The following is a 20,584-nucleotide window of genomic DNA, read 5'->3' on the forward strand; positions in this document are numbered from 1 at the left end:
CTACACTGAGGGGTACGGCCCGTTGGTGTAAAACCACCAGGCCAGCCCCTTCCCTTCGCTGCCGAGAGCTCGGCGTGCAGGCAGCGGCCCTGGTGCTCACCCTTGAGTCTCAAGGACGCGTGTCCTCTGCCCTGCTCCTCAGTGCTCGCCTGCCTCTGCTGCTCAGCCACGTGCTGCCTGCTGCGGCGGCCTCTGAGCCACAGCACGGAGCCGGGGGCACCAGGACAGCCCCCCCCCCAGCCCCGGGCTGCGTTTCCTGGCAGGGACACAAAGTCAGTCCCCTGTGACGTGTCCTAAATGGCTTACGGCCCGGCCCCTGCGGCCACCTGCCTGCCGTGCCTGCTCCGCGTGTGGCACCACGTGAGGCCCTGGCTCGGTGGCTCCCTGGGGCCAGGGTTTGGCTGAAGGGGGGGGGGGGAGGGAAGGCGTAGCCCCCGTGCTGGCACAGAGCAGACATGCAGCAGCTCTGCTTTACATCGCTTTATTCACAACGAAATGAACTGTAACAGAGGAACCGTTTTTTTGTCTGTTTGTTTTTAATCCCAGCCCTTCCCCCTACCCCCAACAACTTGCAACACCGAACGGAAATAAATACGCGGTCGCAGGGAGGGGGCTGCTGCCCGCAGGGCGCAACCACAACCCCCACGTCACCACCCACCCCTGGCAGGGAAAGGTGAAAGAGAGCCCGGGGGGCACCATTCCAGCCCCCCAGAGCTGGCTGGGAGGCTAACCCCAAAGGGCACTGCCCCACAAAAGGGACAGGGGGGGCCCACGCGATGGGGCAGCAGGGTGGAGGCAGAGCTGGGGGGCTGCAGGTGGTACCAGGGGGGGCTCAGCCCTGACGGGGGGTCACTCCTGCCCCTGGAGCAGCTCGGAGCGGTCTCGCAGGGCCCCGCGGTTTTGGGGCGCGGCGCCCTCCTCTCCTTCCTCTCGGCTCAGGGCCCGCCGTGTGCTCCAGCCCCAGGCACTCCTGGCTGGGAAATCAAGGCTGTGTCCGGGGAGGGGGGAAGACGACGGGGGCCGCGCCGCGCTCACTCCTCACCCTCCAGCTTGAGGCTGACGCTGCGGGGCTTGGCACGGGGCAGGCTGGGGGGCGCGGGCGGGGGGCCCCCGTCCCGCTCCGCCTGGCTGGAGCCCCGCGAGCGCAGGAGCTGGCTCTGCTTGCGGAGGAAGTCGACGGGCGCCGGGCAGCCGTAGGTGCCTTTGCCCAGCACGGGCCGGGGGGGTCCTTTGGGGGAATGGGCCAGGGCTGCCGCCTCCAGCTGGGCCAGGTGGGCTACGTAGCCCTCAGACAGGAACTGCGGGACAACAAGGACAGCCTGAGACCCCGGCAGGAGCAGCGCACGTATCCCACAGCCCCAGCTCACCCCCAGCCCTGCCCCTGTACCTGGCACTGGTTGTGAAACTTCTTGACGGCCCGGCCCACGATGTAGATGTGCGACGGTGCCAGCCCCAGGGAGCTGTAGACGGAGACGTCCTTGGTGGAGCCGTAGCCGGCGACAATGGTGATCTCTGCCTGCCCACGGAGAGGAGGGGTAAGGCAGGGACAGACCCTTCCCACAGCCCCGGGGGCAGCCACGTGTGCCCTGACCGTGGCCAACCCCCAGGGCGCTGGGTCACTACGCCCCGGATCACGGTCCTGGTACCAGTGCTACTGGTCCAGCTCCAAGCATCTCCACACGTGGCTCCTCCAAGGATGGAGAGGGCCAGGGATTACAGCTCAGCCCACCCTACCCCCCACCGCCACCCCTCGCCCACCTCGGTGCGCAGGCTCTGCAGGAAGGCTGCTTTCTGCCTCAGGGGGTCATGGGTGAGGCCGTCGCAGAAGGAGACGGCGCCGTGAGGGAAGTTGTGCTGCGAGAGCCAGGCCACCACGCGGTGCTTCTGCATGTCGGGGCGCCCCGTCACGTAGATGATCATGTAGCCCGAGTCCTGCCAGTGCCTGGGGGGTACACACCTTGCTGCCGGGAGCCCACCCCGAGGACAGTCCCGCTGGTGGGAAGCCACCAGGCAGCTCCCGACAGAGCAGGCATGGGCGCTGGCTCCAAAACCTTGTCCTCTGTGGGGATTTCAGCAACGCTGGCAGAGCTGTGGCCTATCACACCTATCACATCCCCGGGATGGCTCTGATGCCCTCGCCGCCCTGATCAGTTTGTCACCACACCACAAAAGGCCGGTTACCCTCACAACAAGAGCACCTACCGTACGACATCAACAGCACCCGCCCGCACTTTTGGGTCGCTGCCCATGATGGAGACGCTGGCAGTGAAGGAGCCGTCGATGCTGAACACCACCGACTCGGTGCCCCGTGCCACCACCGTGAGGTACGCCTCTGCGTAGCTGTGGTCGCCCCTGGGACAGGACAGCAAGGAGGCTCAGAGCCAGCTCTGTCACCTCCCTCAGCCCCCAGATTTCTGCCCAGCGAGCTGGAGAAGAAGGTGGCCGAGGCGTCCCTGCCAGCAGCAGGCAGCCGCACCTCACCTGACCACCATGCGCACGGGGTAGATGCCGATGGCCAGGGCCTTGTCCGGAGGGATGGTGAAGGTCAGGCGCCCGCTGCCGCTCGTCACCTCGGTGCCGTAGTACAGCCACTTCCCCGAGAGCGGCTGCGTCATGATGTAGATATCCACCTGAGGGAGGGGAAAAGGGCTGAGCACAGAGCCTGCTAGCTGCTGTTTCCCTAACCCACAGGTCATTACGATCCTCTCCCACCATATCCTACAAGATCCTGGTCCCCAGCCCTTCCCCCGCCCCTTGGCTGCAGGTGACATCGGCCCCGTGTCCACCCCCAAAACATCTCTGCCCTCTCGTTGCACCGCCAGGGATGCCCCGGCAGCACCCGCAAGCCCCAGCAGTACCTTCTCCCCAGTCAGGGTCACCACGTCCAGGGGGCCGTACATGAAGCGCCCGCTGAGGACCTGCGCTTTGCCCTCGCACACGATGATGTCGCTGGCCCGGTGGTTGGCTGTCACGTTCTGCAGGGACGCGCGGGGCTCAGCAGCCAGCGCTGGGGCTGCGCATGGCACCCGAGAGCCCCCGAGGTGGCACGCAGCCCCCGCCAGGCTGCGGGACCAGCGTGGCACCCTCGCAGCAGGCCGCAGCAAACCTTCCCAGCCGCATCACCACAGGGACTGGGATTTGCCTGGCCACCCGAGCTTGATCCCGAGGCTGCCCTGGCAAAGGGTCGGGCTCCCGGCAGCTGCAGCCCCGAAACCAGCAGCTGGCCATGGGGTACGTACCCGGATCTTCACTTGGGTGCGCTTACGCTGCCACTTCTCCCGGGGGATGGCGGGGCTGTAGATAGAGCTCTCCTCGCTCTCCGCCGGCTGCGGGCCCTCCTTCTCCATCACCTGCCGGGTGGCACGGCACAGCTCAGCCTCCGGCGGGTGAGCCGGGCCGCCCGCCCCGCTGCCCCTGCCGTACCTGGCGCAGGATGAAGGCCACCACGTCAGAGGACTCCCAGTAGCTGGCGTGGAAGAGGTGGGGCAGGGTGATGGTGGGGAAGGCGGTCAGCGCGTCGGGGCAGTACAGCGAGTAGTCGATGCGCTTTGGGCCCCACCAGCGCTCCAGGACTGCCAGGAGAGCTCACATGAATCCGTCCCTGGGCCTTATCCCACACCCTGCTCCCCGTCCCCACTTCACGCCCCGCACAGGACCTCTGGACATCCTGGTGCCTCGTGCCCAGCCGAGGTGCTGGGATGGGGTGGGCAGGGGATGACACTCACTCTTGACAACTTCACTGGTGCTGGCGGGCGTGGGGGGCTCTCCAGGCTCGCTGCCCCTCCAGAAGCCCCCGAAGCTGCCGGTGGGAGTCGGGGGAGCGGCCAGGTCCACCTCGGGCAGGAAGAGGGCAGAGTGCATCTGCAGGGCCTCCGCTGCGGGCAGCACCGAGTCAGGCCACCCAGAGCCCCCCTGGCGACCCCCCTCAAGAACCCGGGACCGGACCGGCAGCGGGGCCGCTCACCCAGCAGGGAGGAGGTGCCGTCGCCCAACGGGTACTTCTGGTAGCGGGGCACGCTGAGCGGCGGCACGGCGTGGAAGGCTTTGGCCAGGAGGGGCTCCAGGCGGGAGGCGCAGGGGTCGGCCGCGTGGAAGAGGTTGTAGATCTGCTCGCAGGCGGGACGCAGCTGGGCCACTGGGGCAGAGAGAGAGGGGGGGGGGGGTCAGGGCTGCCAGGAGCGCGGCAGGGATGGGGTAGGAGGGCTGGGAGACACGGGGGAGTGCGGCACCCGGGGAGGAGAAAGCAGTACGCAGAGGCAGGAAAGGCTAGGGAGACAAACCCAGGATGCCGGTGACAGCCTGTGATGCCGTGGGACAGGCTGGGCTGGCACGGGGCAGGAAGGGGGACAATCAGGCACGTGCCAACACCAAGACCCCCAGAGCCAGGGCGTGCAAGGGGCCCAAACCTAAGCAGAGCTGTTTCAGGAGGTCTGGGGGATTCAGACTCGTACGGGGCAAGGGGGGAACACAACTCAGGAGAAGGGCTCAAGCCCCGCAGGGAGGCCTGGGGGCTCACACCGCAGCCAGAGGGGGTCCTCACCGTCCAGAGCGGGCATGACGGTCTTGCGCAGCGCGAGCACCAGCCCCAGCGGGGAGCCGAAGAGGAAGAAGCCGGATACCTTAAAGTCAAGGCGGGTGCTGGCGCCCTCCGCCCCATCCGGCGCTGCAGAATTGCCTCGCGGTGCCTCTGCCTCCAGCGGGGCCTCACTGGGCTGCAGGCTGCAACAGCAGAGCCAGTGGGCATGGGAAAGCCAGCGCTGCACCCACTGCAGCCCCGCTAGCCCAGAGGAGCTGCTGGAAGCAGGGGAGCTACAGCAGGGCACTGCACCTACACCATGCTCCCTCCCGGGCTGGTGCAGATCAAAAATTCACCCTTTGCATAGAGTGTAAGATTTGCCAGGAGGCCACTAGCACTCCCACGGGGACAGGGGGTGGCGCTGCTGACTGTCCCCCTTGCTCTCACCTGCACGAGGAGCCGGGATGCTGGCTGTCCCCCTGCACACCCGGCTCGGGGCTGGCCTGGCCTGACCCTGCTGCTCCATCCGCCCCGTCGGCCAGCGGGTCCCTGCCGCCACACAGCTCGGGGGAGATGGGCTCCGTGCTCTGCAGGAGGAGAGAAAAACATCAGCGAGTGGCTGGCAGCTGCTGAGCCACTGCCGACACCGATGGCTCGAAGACACGGGCACCCACCAGGCTGCCACGGCGGCTGCTGCTCCGGCTGCCCCCTGCGCCCGCCCGGCTCTGGCACAGCGCATCGAAGCCCAGGATGCCTCCAACGCAGTCCCCGAGCAGCACCACCTGCGGACGGCACGCTGTCCGGGCTGAAAACGTCCCCGGTGGGAGCCAAGTCCCAGCTGGAACCCAGGGTGAAGCTTGCCCCGAGCTCCCCGCCCCTCTCACCTGGCCACAGAAGCCGGCGCCCTCGCCGGAGTGCAGGAAGGTGCTGTACGCCTGGTTGGCGCGGGGTGATGACGGTGCCCACGGCGTGCTGGTAGCTCCCCGAGGAGGTGGCCAGCAACGGGAGGGCTGCCAGCGGGATGTGGTCCTGGCTGCTGGACAGGCTGTCCCGGTCGTGGCTGTAGGGGCTGAGCCTGAAAGGCGCACGGAGAGCGGGTGAGCAGGGCTGCCCCGGCATCCCCAAGCCATCGCACGATGCTCGCTTCTCCAGATACCACACCAAGAGAAGAAGAGCCCCCTCCCTGAGCCCGCCACCTCCCCACGTCCCCTCCCGGGAGCAGTTTGCGTGGGGAAAGCCCCCTCTCACCCCACAGCCCCGGCACGCCGTGCCGCCATCCTCACTTGGAGACGAGGGCGTAGGCAGCGGCGCAGATGGGCGGGCAGGGCACCAGGCGCAGCGCCACGTGCCCCAGCGCCTCGGGGAAGTGGACGCGGGTGACGGCGTCGAAGGTGGCCGCCAGCGTCTGCACGTCCGCCTGCTTGGAGCCCGGCTCGCCCACCCCCTGGTCCAGGATGTTGCCGCTGTGGAGGATGAGGAAGAGCGCGTGGATCCGGCACGCCTGCGCCGCGCTCTCGGCCGAGACGCCCTGCAGGAAGGAGAGGGCTCCTGTCTGCACCCACGCCGGGGTCCCAGCAGGGGGGCGCAAGGGACAGGATGAGGCTGCACACACCTCAGAGAAACCAGCCGCCGCCAGCCCTTCGCCGTCTGCCTTGGCAGCGCTGGGTCCGTCCCCTGTGAGCACGTGGCTCGGGTGAGCTGAGGCAGGGCATCCACGCGGGGGCCAGCCCCCAGGTTTGGGGCAGGCTGTGCCCACCCTGCTCACCCAGAGCCTCGTCCAGCTCTGCCGGCCGCTCCAGCGTGTCCAAGAAGTCGTTGGAGCTCCACTTGGTCATCTCCTTCGCAAAGACTTCGTCGCTGTCAGACAGGTCCTCTGTGGTGGCAGGGATGGGGCCGGGGGGTGGGCGAAGGGCAGCCCGCACCCTGGCGTCCTGCTGACCCCCGTGGGGCAAACCCAGAGCAGCCCCTGCTCAGGCTCCCCACCACCAGAACCCAAAGTCGTGGGGCTGCTCCGCCATACCGTGGGCGTCGAAAAACTCCTCCTCGGAGCTGTTCTCGGAGTCACGGGCAATGTTCTGCATCCGCCACTCGGACAGGCTCTGAGGAGACACCCCCCCTGCCACCAGCACAGGGTCAGGGCTCAGAGCCCCAGGGCAGCGAGCCCCCACTCCTGCCCCACAGGTCCCTGCTGCTCCCGCACCCCGAGCCGCAGGAGGCTGGAGTCCTACTCACCCAACACAGGACCCGTTCTCTCACCTCCGTGCTGGGAAGAATAGGAAGAGCGGGAAGACGTGGACCACTGCTTGGCAAAGGTATCGTCGGGGGAGGCATCAGACGTGCCCGGTGCCTCGGCACCCTCCTGCCCGCCGGCAGCTCCCGGCTCCGGCCGCCCCTCGGGGCTGGGGCCGGCGGCGGGGGGCTCCTCGGCCTCGCCGCACCTTGGCCATCTTCTGCGCCAGCATCCGCGCCGTCTCCTCCTCCAGCTGCCGGATGTCCCTCCATGGTCAGGTCCGTCCACTCGTCCTGCCAGCACCAGGCCTGGCGGTGGGCGCGCAGCATCACCTTGCGCAAGCCTGCGACGGGGGAGCGGGGAGCGAGCGCGGCGTGGCCCCGGCGCCCACGTCCCAAACCCGCTGCCCCCGCGGGCAGGGCGGTGCCGCCGCCCCGCGCTCACCGACGTCGTGGATGAACTGCTCGATCTTGGACTGCATCCCCCAGTAGCGGAACTCCACCTTGCAGAGCTTGTAGGCGCACATCAGGGGCCCGCCGGCGGCCGCCTCCAGCCAGTCGTCCCCCAGCGGCCCCCGGCCCGTCTTGGACGAGTGGTAGAGCTTGGGGTCCTCCTCGGGCTTGTACTCCCCGGGGGAGATGGGGTCACGCACGATGTCAATGGTGTCTGAGGGAGAGGAAGGAGAGCAGCACTCGTTACCCCTCAAGGCTCAGAGGAGCAAGAAAAGGGGAGGAAAGCGGAGAAAAACGCACAAAAATAGGACCGGGGGCACCCGGTGCAAATTATTTCCACGCGCCGTGCGCTCACAGCTGGCAGCGCCAGCGAGCACCATCCCTGTGGCTGTAACCTCAACAGCACCTTTGGGTGCACTCGAGCGGCTGTCCCCACGCCAGGGCCGGATCCAGCGCCCCGAGGAGCGGCTGCAAGAGGCGCAGGCAGCCGCGACGGGGCTGGGCGCTCCGAGCTGGGCTGACACACTTAGGCGCATTAGCGAGGAGATCTGGCAGCTGGGAGAAGGCGCGGGTAACCCCGGGGACGTGGGGGCTGAGATTGAGGCCAAACCAGGCGGCGTGGTGCAGCGGGGAGCCCCGCTCGCTGCCTCCCCCAGGAACGGGGCGAGGAGCAAAGCAAAACCTCGCAACCCCGGATCTGTTTCGTCCCGCTGACACCCCCTGTGCCGTGGCAGCAGGGCCAGCACCAGCCCTTAAAGCAGCGCCCAGCGAGCTCGTGGGGCAGCTCGGATCGTGGCGCGGGGACGGCGTTATTCCCGCGTTGTTCCCGCAACAACCCCGCGGGTCTGTTTGCTGGGAGAAAACCCGTGAGGACGCTGCTATCGGTGCGGTTCACAGGACAAGGCGGCCAGCTCGGCCCCGACAGCCCTGGCATTCGCTCTGCTGCCAGCCGCCCTTTGAAACGTGAGAGGGGATTTTTACATCCGAGGCGCTACAAGGACACCGGGGGTGGGAGCGAGAGCTGGCAAAAGAAAATCCCTCCCGGGGTCAGCGGCGGCCCCGTGCTCCTTGAGGAGGGGCTGGAAGCTCACGGGACTGGGTCCGGGGGAGAAATCAAGCAGGGGCCGTGCCCTGCCCGCTGTCCCCTCGGCCCCGGTTGCTGCTTGGTGGTGGCAGGGACAAAATTTGTCCCCCCCAGGCCCGCACCGCCAGCGTCCCAGCCGGACATCCCCAGTGCTGCAAGAACCAATGAGAGAAATAGGTCAGATGAATCATTTCCTCCGAGTGCCTATTTTAGGCCTCCATTTTAAGAGCAGAGCGTGACGCGCTGCACTCCAGTGCCTTAAAACGACCGCACCGACACCGCCGGGAACAGGAGCAGGCAGCAGCCGGGGACAAACCTCCCCCCGGGGCGGGGGGGTGAATCTGCCCTGGACCCCCAGCTCTGCCCTCAGCCAGGCGCAGAGGGGCTGGGACCGGAGAGCAATGCCAAGCAAAGCTCTGGGGAGGCAGGAGAAGCAGGGCAGCGAGGGGGAAAATGGGGACAAAACGCTTTCCCAAGCTCCCCCCCCTCCAGCAGATCCAAAATGCCCTGCCAGAGCCCGGTGCAGGTTCCCACTCGCACTACCAGAGGGGCGAAGCTGTGCCAGACCACGTGGGACAGGCTGGGACGGGGGACGGGGGAGCAAGCCTGGCACTGGGGAGAGCTGCAAACAACACACAGGCAAGGCGAGGGGGCAGGAAATGAAATCATCCCCCAGAATGTTTTTAACGCAGACTCTCGCTTAACGTGCTGCCACCAGACTGGGCAGGGTGCTCGGGGCACAGGTGCCTTTCTCCTTCCAGGGTTCCCCCCCCAGGTCGCTCCCATAACACAAGGGCCAGAGGAGGGAGCAAAACCCATTGCGTTGCAGGCGCTGAGCCTCTCGCTGGGCTGCCTGGTGAAAGGCTGAGGCCCCTCGGGCTCTGCGGTGCAGCCAGCCCCTGGAGAGCTGCACAGGGACCCCGGCAGGCGTTGGATCCTGCTGGGCTGTGGTGATGGCACCCCTGCCTTACGCACCCAAAATCCTCTGCCTCTTCTCAGCTGCGCTCAGGTTGAAGACATTGGTCTGCTGGCCCGCATCTGGCCGTAATACGTCTCAATCTCGATGGGAGACTTCTCCACAAAGGGGCAGGTGTACCTGTGGGAGGTGCGGGGACAGGGCTGAGCCCGGCAGGCGGCCCCAAAGCCCAGCCCGTGTCCCCGCCCCGGGGTCCCACCTAGTGCGGGTGTAGGGATAGGCGTTCCAGGACTCCTCCTCCACCTGCAGCGCAGCTTGGGCAGCAGCGACCGAACCAGCTGGGGATGTGCGAGCCCACGTGGTAGATCTGTGGTGGTACTGGCCGCTGCCGCCGGGGCCATCGCTGTAGGGACGGTTGGCCAGGATCTCCACCACCCGCTGCCTCAACCGCTCAGATTCCTCCCGGCTCTTCTTCTGCGGGGCGAGGCTGGATGAGACCTATACCCCAAAACCCACCACGCAGCACCCCGTGTCCCCAAACCCAGCACCTCACCGGCATGCAGGCCCCCGCATCCTTCCCCAACACAAACCCCTCAGCCCACAGCTGCTCCTGGGACCCCCCCTGCTTGGCCCCGCACCCCAAAAACCCCCCCGGGGGCAGCCCCTTGCCCAGAGACTCCCCCGATTCCACACCGCCCTTCCCAGAACCCCCATCCTTAGCCCCCTGTTCCTCAGCGCCCAGACACAGTCCGCCGCAACCATTCGCACCCCTCAGCACCTCCCGCTCAGCACCCCGGAACCCCCATCATCGGCACTGTCCCAGGTGTCCACACGCAGCCCCGGTGCCCAGCCCCAGAGCCCAATCTCCGGCGTTGTCCCGGTGTTCCCCCTAACAACGGTTCCTGGTGTCCCCCCAGCCCCCATCTTGGCACTGTCCCCGTGTCCCCACACGGTCCCGGTGACCCCTCGGCCCCTCCCGGGCCCCCATCTCGTCACTGTCCGGTGTCCCCGCACAGTCCCGGCGCCCCCCCCCCCCCCCCGGGCCCGGCCGCACCTGGATCATGTAGAGCTGAGCCACCTGGTACTCCTCCAGGCTCATGGGCAGCAGGATGTGGTACTCCTTGATGAGCATGGCGGCGGGGGGCAGCGCCTGCGGGCACCGCCGTCAGACCGGCCCCGGCCCCCCCGGCCCCGGCCCGCACGGCGCCCGCCGCAGCGCCGCCAGGCCCGCCCCGCTGCCATGGCAACGCGCCCCCCGCCCGCCCCGTTCGGCTGCGCTCGGCTCGGCCCGCCCCGCGCTCGGCTCCCTCCGGCCGCGCTCGGCTCCCCCTCGGCAACCTTCGGCTCCTCCGGCCGCGCTCGGCCCCCTCCGCCGCCCCCCGCCGAACCTGCGCCCCGCTCCGCGCCGGCCCCGCGCCTCGTGACGTCACGGCGCGCTCCCGAAGGGGGGTGCTCGCTGACGTCAGACGGGGGGGGGGAGCGTGACGTCAGAGCGGGCAGGCGGCGGCGGCGCCGCTGCACGGGGGCTGCGCGGGCGGCGGGGCCGGGGCGTTCAAACGGCGGAAGGGGGGGGGGGGGGGTTGGGGCTGAGGAGTTTTGGGGGGATTTGGGGAGTTTTGGAGAGTTTGAGGGGAGTTGGGGAGTTCTGGGGGGGACTTGGGCAGTTTTGGGGGGATTTGGGGAGTTTTGGGGGGGTTTGAGGGGGGATTTCAGGGGTTCTGGGGGGATTTGGGGACAGTTGGGGGGATTTGGGGAGTTGTGGGGTGGGATTTAGGGTTTGGAGGGGGAGGATTGGGGAGTTGGGGGGGATTGGAGAAGTTTAGGGGGGGTTGGGGGGGAATTCGGGGTTTTGGGGTGATTTTATTAGGTTTAGGGTCACAGCAGGTCTCGCCCCCCCCCCCCTCCAGGCGCCGTGTCCGAGCACGTCCTTTATTTATAAAAACCCGCCGGCTGCAAAGGGAACCGGGGAGGGAGGGGGGTCAGGGGGAGCCCCGGGGGCGGCCCCGTACGAAAGGGTTGGGATGGGGGGGGGGGGGCACCGGCCGGGGCTCCGGCGACCGGTGGGGGGGAGGGGAAGGGAGGGGGACACCGGAGGCGGCCGTCACGTTGCGGGCGTTGCGCTCTGTTCTCGGCCAGGCACTCCCGCACCAGCGCCCGCGCGTGGATGATGCCTGCGGGGGGGACGAACGGGGGGGGGGGGGGGGGTCGTGAGCCCCGGTGGCACCGGGAGCATCCCCCCCCAATCCCCCCGGTGCCGGTGCCGTACCCCGCTTGAGCCGCTCCATGGCGCTCTTGCTGCCGGCGTAGGGTGGGCCGGATCTCCTTGCCCATCTCCTCGATGACGGACAGCAGGTCGGTGTAGGTGCTCTGCGAGCCCGGGGCACCGGGGGGGCTTCATGGCCTGCGGGGTGGGAGTTAAACGGACGGGCTCAGCACCGCCCCCCCCCCCCCCCGTTACCGGCCCCGCCGCCGCCCCCCTCCCCCCCGCCGCCTCACCTGCACGTAGCCCATGGAGGGCGGCCCGAAGTCGTTGAAGAGCGGCCGGAACGGGGCGGCGGCGGCGCCGGGCGCGGAGCCGGACGGCGAGGGGACGCTGGTGGCTACGGGGAGCGGAGGGGGGGGGGGGGGGGCGCGGGGTTAGCACGGCGTTACCGGAGCCCCCTCCCCCCCCCCCCCGCCTCAACACCCCCTCTCACCGGCGGGCGGCGCCGCGGGCCCCGGGGCGGGGCTGGCGCTGGCGGGGGCGGGGCGCGATGGGCTTGTAGGACATCCCCGCGGGCCCGCGCCGCGAGCGGCTCCCTGGCGAGCGGCGGCGGCGGCGGCGGCGGCGGCGGGCGCGGGGCGGGGCGGGGCGCGGCGGCCCCCCCGCAGCCGATTGGCCGGCCCGCGCGGACCCGCCCGCGCTGATTGGCCGCCGGCCCGGCACGGCCCCGCCCCCCGGCCCCGCCGCGGAGAGCGCGGCCCGGCCGCCGCCGCTCGCCAGGCCCCCACCCCTCCCGGCGCCGACCGCTCGCGCCGATGACGTCGCAGGCCGCGCGCCGCGCTGACGTCAGCGCACCACCCCCCCTCCCTGTTACCATGGAGACGCGCGGCGTCGGCCCGCCCTCCGCCGCGGCCGCCATTTTCTCCCCCCCCCCCCCCCCCCCCCCCTTTCCGGTGACCGCCCCCCGGTAGGAAGGAGGCGCGGGACAGCGGCGCCCGGCACACGGCTTCATTGCCACCGGGACCCCCGCACGCACCGGGGGGCTGCCCCAACCCGGCCCCGCCGCCCCCGGGAGGCCGCAGGGGGCAGCGTGGGGACGGGCCCGGGAGGGAGGGGAGCGGACGGGCCCCGGGACCCCTCCCGGTGGCGGGGTGGAGGGGGCGGCGGTGCCGGGGCCCTCTGGTCTCGGTAAGGCACGGCGGGGGGGCTCCTGTCCCGGCTGGCACGGGCCGCCCTCAGCGCGACATCATCCGCACAAACTCTGCCGGGGGAAGCGGGGTGTTAACGGGAGAAGGGCGGTAATACACCGGGTGGGGGGGTAATAAAGGGGTAACAGAACCGGGGTGGGGGCAATAAAAGGGGTAACGGAACCTGGGGGGGGCAATAAAAGGGGTAACGGAACCGGGGGGGGCAATAAAAGGGGTAATGGAACCGGGGGGGGGGCAATAAAAGGGGTAATGGAACCGGGGGGGCAATAAAAGGGGTAACAGAACCGGGAGGGGGCAATAAAAGGGGTAACAGAACCGGGGGGGGGTTAATAAAGGGGTAATGGAACCGGGGGGGGGGGCTAATAAAGGGATAACACAACTGGGGAAGGGTTAATTAAAGGGTAATGGAACTGGGGGGGGGGGGGGGTTAATTAAGGGGTAATAAAGCAGTACCACAACCGGCACCCCCCAGCCTCGTTACCTTCGAAGTCCACCAGGCCGTCCCCGTTGAGATCCACGTCCTTGAGGATCTCGTCCACCTCCCGGGGGTTGAGCTGCTGCCCCAGCAGCTTGCGCATGGCCTCCCGCAGCTCCGCCATGCTGATCTGCCCGTCCCCGTTGGTGTCGAACTGCCGGGAGCAGGCGGGGGGTGATAAGACGGTGTTTCCCCCCCCCCCCCCCCCCCAGCAGCCCATCCCAGCAGCCCCCCGGCCCCCCCCTCACCTCGCGGAAGGCGTCGCGCAGCTCCTTGATGCCGATCATGTCCGCTGTCTCCGCCAGCATCTTGGGGCCCATCAGCTCCACGAAGTCGTCGAAGTCCACCTTGCCGCCCGCTGCGGGAGGAGGGAAGTGTGGCCGGAGTGTGAGGCGCAGCTCCGGGGCCACCACCGAGGGGACGTGCAGGTGTCCCCCCTCCCCGCGCCCCAACACCTACTGATCTGCTGGGACAGCTCGATGAGCTCCATCTCGGTGGGCATGTAGCCCATGGTCCGCATGCACTCGCCCAGGTCCTTGTAGCTGATGTAGCCATCCCGGTCCTTGTCGAACTCCCGGAAGGCTTGCTTCAGCTCTGGGGACAGCGCGGGGACGCGGGTGGCACCGGGGGATACCCCTTCTGCCGCCCCCCCTTCCCCTCCCCGGACACGGGGAGGGATGGGTGGAGGGGAACGGGTGACAAGTTGGTGACAGGGGAGACTCCAGCTGCGGGCAGCGTCCCCACGCTTTACCTTCGATCTCCTCCGGCCGCAGCTCTCGGTCCTGGGAAGAGAAAGCGGGCTGGAGGGACGGCCCCCACCCCAAACCCCCACCTGGCGGGCAGCGAGGTGGCCGCGGGTGACCCCGCGGGAGCCGTGTGCCACAGCTTTGGCCGGGAAGGGGGGGTCACGAGGCACCGCCGCGGCACTGCCTTGACCCGAGGAGCCTGGGACGTGCCTCCGGGGGGGGGGGGGCCGCGACCAGCACGTACCAGCTGGGTGATGGCGATGCTCTGGCGGAGGAAGATGCACGCCGGCCCCACCAGCCCGTGCAGCACCGAGTAGTTCTGCAGCGGCGGCGACTGCGCGGCCTCCGCCGCCTCCTCGGCCTCTTGGGGGCCGGGGGGGCCGCAGCGCTGCCTCCCGTCCTGCGGGCAGAGCCGGCCGGTAGCGGGAGGCAGAGCCCAGCACCCCCCCCCGATAACCCACACCCCGTGTCCCCCCCCTCTGCCCGCCACCCCCCCGGGGCCAGCCTTACCTTGGAGAGCCTCCGCTCAGGGGTCTTGGTGCAGTTGCCCATGGCTGGGGGGTGCCCGGGCATACCTGGCCCCCCCGGGGGGGCCGCCTGGCGCAGTCCTGGGGGCCACCGACTCCGGCCCGGGCGCGCCAGGACGGGGTTTTTTTATAGTAACAGCGGCTGCGTGGGGATTTGCGGTTTTTATTGAATATCTCGGGATATGCAGGGCGAGGCGGGGGGGGGGGGGGGGGCGCCGCACGCGCCCGCACACACACATAATCCCCCGGATTATTCCCCGCTCGGCCGCGCTGCTCCAGATGTGGGGGAGCCACCCAGCTGTCCCCGGGCTGGGGGGGGGGGGGGACACACACACCGAACGGGGACACCGAGCGGTGCCACCGCCACCCTCCTCCCCCGAAATAATAAAATTAATTAAAATAACCCCCCAAATCGTCATCCATTCTCCCCCGTCCCCCCCAGCACGCCGCCGGTTACCTGCCCGCCGGCGGGGGGCACCTCGGGTCCCGGCTCCTCGGTGCTCGCACGGCAGCGGCCCGGGCCCCCGGTCCCGGGGCTCCTCCGCCCCCGGGACCGGGGGGCCTGGCGGGGGGGGGGGGCTGCGGGCACCGCGCTTCGGCTCCGGGGGGGCCCGGCGGGGCGGCCCCCGGGCGGCTGCGGGCAGGGGGCTGCCGGGGGCGCGGCGGGGCGGCCCGCGGAAGAAGAGGAACATGGTGCCGGTGCCCGGTGCCGGTGCCCGGTGCTGGTGTGTGTCCCCCCCCCCACCCGTCGCCGCCCCCGCCGCCGGCCCCGAATCCGATCCCCCGCTGCCGGGGTGAGATCGCAGCGGGAAACCGGATCCGCCACGGGACACCCGACCCGCGCCGGCCGCACCGGGGAGCGAGGCCGCGGGGAGCGAGGCGGGAGCGCACCGGGGGGGGGGGGGTTAACGGGGAGGAACCGGCGGCGTTAACGGGGGGGGCCGGGGGGGCTCCGAGCGCGGAGACATCGCGGGCACAGCCCCGCCGCCGGGCGGCGGCGCGGGGCCGGGAGCGGGGAGCGGTCCCGGTGCCGGCCCCGGTGCAGCCCCCGCGCCCCCCGCCCCGGTCCCGGTCCGTGACGTCACCGCCGCGCGCACCGGCGCCCGCCGCTGACGTCACTGCAGCGCGCACCGGCGGGGGGCGCCTGAAGGTGACGGTGGGAGCGGGGCCGCGGCGAGCCCCGCCATGGCCGCCCGGCAGCTGCAGGCGCTGCGCCGCCTCCACGCCGCCGCCTTCTCGGTGAGTGCCGGCACCGGGACCCGGGCCCGGACCCGGACCCGCACCGGTACTGTTACTGGTACCGGGCCCGGTGCCGGTACCGGGCCCGGTGCCGGTGCTGAGCCCGGTCTCCCCGCAGACGGCGCCCAAGAAGACGCAGTTCGGCTCGCTGCGGGATGAGGACCGCATCTTCACCAACCTCTACGGGCGGCACGACTGGCGGTGGGGGACGGGGGGGCTCGGGGGGTGCTGGGGAGGGGGCTTGGGGGGTGCTGGATGGGGCCTGGGGGGGCTCCGAGGGGTGCTCGGAGGGTTTGGGGGTGCTGGGGAAGGGGCTTGGGGGGTGCTGGGGGGGGGGGGTCCGAGGGGTGCTTGGAGGGTCCCAGGGGTGCTGGATGGGGCGCTGGGGGGGCTGGGGAGGGAGCTTGGGGGTGCCGGGTGGGGGGTTGGAGGTGCTGGGAGGGGGTCTCTGGGTGCTGGATGGGGCCCAGCGGGTGCTGGGTGGGGGTGCTGGGGGTGACTGCAAGGTGCTGGGGGGACTCCGGGGGGTGCTGGGGGGTTCTGGTCCCTCCCGGTGCTACTGCCCCCCCCCCCCCCCCCCCCGGTGCTGCCGGCAGGCTGAAGGGCGCGCTGCGGCGCGGCGACTGGTACAAGACGAAGGAGATCCTGCTGAAGGGCGTCGACTGGATCCTCGGCGAGATCAAGGCGTCGGGGCTGCGGGGCCGCGGCGGCGCCGGTTTCCCCACCGGCCTCAAGTGGAGCTTCATGAACAAGCCCCCGGACGGCAGGTGGGGGCCGGCGCCGGTGCCGCGCGCCCGGAGCGCCGGTACCGGGGGGCTGACGGCGCTTCCCGGCAGGCCCAAGTATCTGGTGGTGAACGCGGACGAGGGGGAGCCGGGCACCTGCAAGGACCGGGAGATCATGCGCCACGACCCCCACAAGCTGGTGGAGGGCTGCCTGGTGGCCGGCCGCTCCATGGGCGCCCGCGCCGCCTACATCTACATCCGCGGCGAGTTCTACAACGAGGCCTCCAACCTGCAGGTGAGCGGCGGGGGCCTGGCGGGGCACTGCCGGTGATGTGCCCCCCCCCCCCCGCCCACCCGCTGTCCCCTCCGCAGGTGGCCATCAGGGAGGCGTACGAGGCCGGGCTGCTGGGGAAGGACGCCTGCGGCTCGGGGTACGCCTTCGATGTCTTTGTGGTGAGGGGCGCCGGGGCTTACATCTGCGGGGAGGAGACGGCGCTGATCGAGTCCATCGAGGGCAAGCAGGGCAAGCCCCGCCTGAAGCCGCCCTTCCCTGCTGACGTGGGTACGTCCCCGAGCTGCTCTCAGCTCCCCGTGTGCCAGTCATGGCAGCACAAACCCCAGTTCCCCACCAAGCGGCCCCTCTCGAGCAGGATGCAGCGATCCTGGGCAACGCCCGGCTGCCGTCCTGCCGTAGGGACGCGGTTGCGCTCTGGCACCGCCCAGCCACTCAACCCTGACCGCTTCCAGGCGTCTTCGGCTGTCCCACCACGGTGGCCAACGTGGAGACGGTGGCCGTGTCCCCCACCATCTGCCGGCGCGGCGGCGCCTGGTTCGCCAGCTTCGGGCGCGAGCGCAACTCGGGGACGAAGCTCTTCAACATCTCCGGCCACGTCAACCACCCCTGCACGGTGGAGGAGGAGATGTCGGTGCCGCTGAAGGAGCTGATCGAGAAGCACGCCGGTAAGTGCCGCGGCCCTCCTCCGAGCGGGACGTCCCCGTCGGGCCCGGCTGAGCCTGAACCCCCCTCTCTGGCAGGGGGTGTCCGCGGGGGTTGGGACAACCTTCTGGCCGTCATCCCGGGGGGCTCCTCCACCCCACTGCTCCCCAAGTCGGTGTGCGAGACCGTGCTGATGGACTTCGATTCCCTGGTGCAGGCGCAGAGCGGGCTCGGCACGGCCGCTGTCATAGTCATGGATAAATCGGTAAGGGATGAGCCCTCCCCGCTGCCCGCCTGCCCCCGCCGGGCCCTCACTGTCCCCTTCCTCCCCAGACCGACATCGTCAAAGCCATCGCTCGCCTCATCGAGTTCTACAAGCACGAGAGCTGCGGGCAGTGCACCCCGTGCCGGGAAGGTGAGCGCATGGGGCCGGGACGGACGGGGGGGCAGCAGCCGGCACCGCGGGGCCCTCACCGCCTTCCTCCCCCCGCAGGCGTCGACTGGATGAACAAAGTGATGGCGCGCTTCGTGCGGGGTGACGCGCAGGTGGCCGAGATCGACGCGCTGTGGGAGATCAGCAAGCAGATCGAGGGCCACACCATCTGCGCCCTGGGCGACGGCGCCGCCTGGCCCGTGCAGGTGCGGGCTGGGGGGCCGCGAGCGGGATTTTGGGGGGGGGGGGTTTGGCGGTGGCTGCTGCCCTGCCCCGTTAACTCCGCCTCGTCTGCTCTCCCCAGGGCCTAATCCGCCACTTTCGCCCGGAGCTGGAGGACAGGATGCGGCGCTTCGGGGAGGCCAAAGCTCGAGCGGCCTCAGCATGAGGAGGCAGCGGTGGAGGACAGGGGGTGGCAGTGCGCTTCCCAGCCCGGGGGGGCTTCGTGGGGGCGAGGGGCTTCTCGCCGCTGTTGGGGGCTCCTTAATAAACGCTGCTGTGCTCGCAGGCTCCTCTCTCTGCTTTGGGGGGGGCACAAGAGGAGGCTGCGGTCTGAAAATCAGGAGCAGGGGCTCCCTGGAAAAGGGAGATCGATGGGGGATGTGGCCAGGCTTGGCCAAGGGCTGGGAAGCCCCCTGGGGGAGGTCCTGGCTCTCCACAAGCCCCCGCTTCCCCTCCTCTCCCTGGGCCCCTGAGCCAAGCAGCTCCCTGGCACCAGGGAGGGCTCTTACCTGCACCAGCAAGCTGGAGGCTGTGGTGTAAGTGGTTTAAAACATGGCTTTTTACTACAATCACAGTGTCATCACAGGCTGGGCAGCAGCATGGAGTGGGTGACAGCCCCGGGGCTGCCGCCTCTCTGCGAGCGCGTGGCGGGGCTGAGCCCCACGCGCCCAAAAAAAAACAACAAACCGGACCAAGGGGCAGCACCCCCGGCGTCCTGCGAAGGGCAGGCGGCACCCCGTCTCCTCCCAAAAATTGGGAAGGGGTGGGTGGGGTCAGGCCCTGCGCGGCGGGGCGGCGAGGTGGCGGCCGGGCACGTGGGTCTTCCTGCGGTAGCGCTCGGGCGCCAGCAGCTCCAGCGTCAGCTCGGTGATGATGGCCGTGAGCCCCCAGACGCGGTGGGGGCCGTGGAGGAAGACGGGCAGGGTGTAGCCGTAGCGGCCGCCGGTGCGGAAATGGGTGTAGCCCTGGTTCTCCTCCCGCAGCAGGTGAGCCAGCGGCAGCGTGAAGGTCTCCGCCACCTGCCGGGATGGGGACACGCGCGGGGATGGGGATGGAAGGGGGGTCCGGAGTGTCTGTGACCCCCCCCCCCCCACCCCCCACCCCGGTGCGGGGTCACCCACCTCCTCAGGGTTTGGGGACAGCTTCAGGTTCTCCAGGGGGCCCAGGTTGGCCACGACGGGGACCACCAGCATCCCTTGCTGGAAGGGAGCGGGCGGCAGAGGGACGGGGCGGGGGGGTGGCAAATGCCAAAGCTCATTCCCGGTCGCCTGGAGCCCCCCCAGACACCCACATGCCCCACGTCCCCCTTTTTTTGCCCCATGGCCCACATGGCAACCACCCCTGTCCACCACATCCCTGCCACTGTGTCCGCAGACAACCCGTCCCCGTATTCCCCACCACCTCACCCCTGACCCTGGTGTCCTAGTCCCCGTGTCCCCAGTGCCCCCTGCCCCATTTCCCAGCCCCCCAGCTCCCTGTCCTCATCCCCACGTCCCTGTCACCGCATCTCCAGACCCCCCCACCCAGTGCCCCCCGCCCCATCTCCCAGCCCCCCAGCCCCATGTCCCCTTATCCCCACATCCCTGTCACCGTGTCCCCAGACACCCCCAGCGTCCCCAGTGCCCCCCGCCCCATCTCCCAGCCCCCCAACCCCACGTCCCCCTATCCCCACGTCCCTGTCACCGTGTCCCCATGTCCCCAGGCACCCCCCCAGGCCATCTCCCAGCCCCCCGTGCCCCCTCTGTCCCTCTCCCCTTTCCCCCAAACCCCCTCCCCCGACCCCGGTGTCCCCGTCCCCATGTCCCCAGCTCCCCCCCCCGCCACCCCCCGGTGCCCGGTACCCGGTCGGGCAGACTTCTCAGCATGCCCCAGACGCTGCCCTCGCCCAGCTCCAGCCCCAGCTCCTCCCGCGTCTCCCGCAGCGCCGTGGCCACCGCGTCGCCGTCCGACGCCTCCCGTTTCCCCCCGGGGAAGCTGCGAGGAGCGGAGAGGGGGAGGACGGGAGGACCGGGGGGTGAACGGGAGGAACCGGGGAGGGGGGGGTACCGAAATCATCCCCCCCCCCCCCAGCTCACCTCACGTCGCCGCTGTGCGGCCCGGGCAGGCGGCGGCAGCGCAGGGTGTAGAGCAGCGAGGGGCGGCCGCGCACCGAGCACAGCGGCACCAGCACCGCCGCCCCCGCCGCCGCCGCCGCCGCCGCCCCGCCGCCCCCCGCCGCCGCCAGCAGCTCCCGGCAGCGCCGCTCGGTGCCGCCGCTCAGGTACCCGCGGCGCGGGGGGACGCGGCCCCAACCCGGCCCCGCCATGGCGCCGCCGGGGGAAGGGGAGGGGAAAGGAGGCGAGGGGAGGGCGACCGGCACCGGCCCGGCCCCCCCCCCCCACACACCCCCCCGGGGCTCCCGGGAGCGCCGCACCGCGGGAGGAGCGCGAGAGAAGAGAGAGCACGGGGCGTGCGGGGCTCCCCGTGGGCGTGCGATGGTCCTGCTGGGTGTGCAACCCGGTCACGGGGCGTGCAGCGGTCCCAGGGGGGGTGTTCGAAACTTTCTGCTGGGTGTGCAACCCGGTCACGGGGCGTGCAGCCCGGCCATGAGGCGTTCAGTGCTCCCAGCGGGCGTGCAACGCTCCTGCTGAGCGTGCAATGTGGTCAAAGGGCACGCAGGGCTCCTGCTGGG

At 70.2% G+C, this 20,584-nt stretch overlaps 5 protein-coding genes across 5 annotated transcripts; 1 reads left to right on the top strand and 4 right to left on the bottom strand.

Moving 5' to 3' along the window:
* Window positions 1–469: 469 nt before the first annotated feature.
* On the bottom strand, window positions 470–10,330 carry PITPNM1 (phosphatidylinositol transfer protein membrane associated 1). The gene is given in 29 exon segments (XM_050711290.1): window positions 470–1,298; window positions 1,388–1,516; window positions 1,759–1,942; window positions 2,203–2,352; window positions 2,482–2,630; window positions 2,859–2,975; window positions 3,240–3,350; window positions 3,424–3,572; window positions 3,726–3,875; window positions 3,965–4,135; window positions 4,541–4,719; window positions 4,964–5,103; window positions 5,191–5,298; window positions 5,401–5,463; window positions 5,465–5,591; window positions 5,800–6,044; window positions 6,129–6,190; window positions 6,282–6,389; window positions 6,537–6,632; window positions 6,773–6,942; window positions 6,944–7,014; window positions 7,016–7,089; window positions 7,191–7,412; window positions 9,258–9,326; window positions 9,329–9,378; window positions 9,458–9,514; window positions 9,516–9,567; window positions 9,570–9,672; window positions 10,253–10,330. Coding segments are annotated over 29 exon segments (3,651 nt in total). The 3' UTR covers window positions 470–1,031.
* An 847-nt stretch (window positions 10,331–11,177) lies between these two features.
* On the bottom strand, window positions 11,178–11,968 carry CDK2AP2 (cyclin dependent kinase 2 associated protein 2). The gene is given in 5 exon segments (XM_050710866.1): window positions 11,178–11,369; window positions 11,465–11,599; window positions 11,695–11,798; window positions 11,895–11,934; window positions 11,936–11,968. Coding segments are annotated over 5 exon segments (504 nt in total).
* A 492-nt stretch (window positions 11,969–12,460) lies between these two features.
* Window positions 12,461–14,382, bottom strand: CABP2 (calcium binding protein 2). The gene is made up of 7 exons (XM_035539857.2): window positions 14,341–14,382; window positions 14,075–14,230; window positions 13,836–13,866; window positions 13,544–13,678; window positions 13,333–13,442; window positions 13,091–13,238; window positions 12,461–12,662 (listed from the first exon to the last, which is right to left on the bottom strand). Exons 1-7 carry the CDS (start codon window positions 14,380–14,382, stop codon window positions 12,637–12,639), a joined length of 648 nt encoding a protein of 215 aa, XP_035395750.1. The 3' UTR covers window positions 12,461–12,636.
* A 1,065-nt stretch (window positions 14,383–15,447) lies between these two features.
* NDUFV1 (NADH:ubiquinone oxidoreductase core subunit V1) lies at window positions 15,448–18,199 on the top strand. The gene is made up of 10 exons (XM_035539831.2): window positions 15,448–15,596; window positions 15,715–15,797; window positions 16,193–16,363; window positions 16,433–16,616; window positions 16,694–16,883; window positions 17,069–17,281; window positions 17,357–17,523; window positions 17,592–17,673; window positions 17,752–17,897; window positions 17,996–18,199. The coding sequence occupies exons 1-10, from the start codon at window positions 15,543–15,545 to the stop codon at window positions 18,077–18,079; spliced, it is 1,374 nt and encodes a 457-aa protein (XP_035395724.1). The 5' UTR covers window positions 15,448–15,542; the 3' UTR covers window positions 18,080–18,199.
* Window positions 18,200–18,450: 251 nt separating this feature from the next.
* Window positions 18,451–20,243, bottom strand: NUDT8 (nudix hydrolase 8). The gene is made up of 4 exons (XM_035539871.2): window positions 19,989–20,243; window positions 19,755–19,887; window positions 19,035–19,112; window positions 18,451–18,932 (listed from the first exon to the last, which is right to left on the bottom strand). Exons 1-4 carry the CDS (start codon window positions 20,216–20,218, stop codon window positions 18,687–18,689), a joined length of 687 nt encoding a protein of 228 aa, XP_035395764.2. The 5' UTR covers window positions 20,219–20,243; the 3' UTR covers window positions 18,451–18,686.
* Window positions 20,244–20,584: the final 341 nt, after the last annotated feature.

This window comes from Cygnus atratus, chromosome 5, assembly GCF_013377495.2.
Source record: "Cygnus atratus isolate AKBS03 ecotype Queensland, Australia chromosome 5, CAtr_DNAZoo_HiC_assembly, whole genome shotgun sequence".
Classification (NCBI taxonomy): Eukaryota; Metazoa; Chordata; class Aves; order Anseriformes; family Anatidae; genus Cygnus; species Cygnus atratus.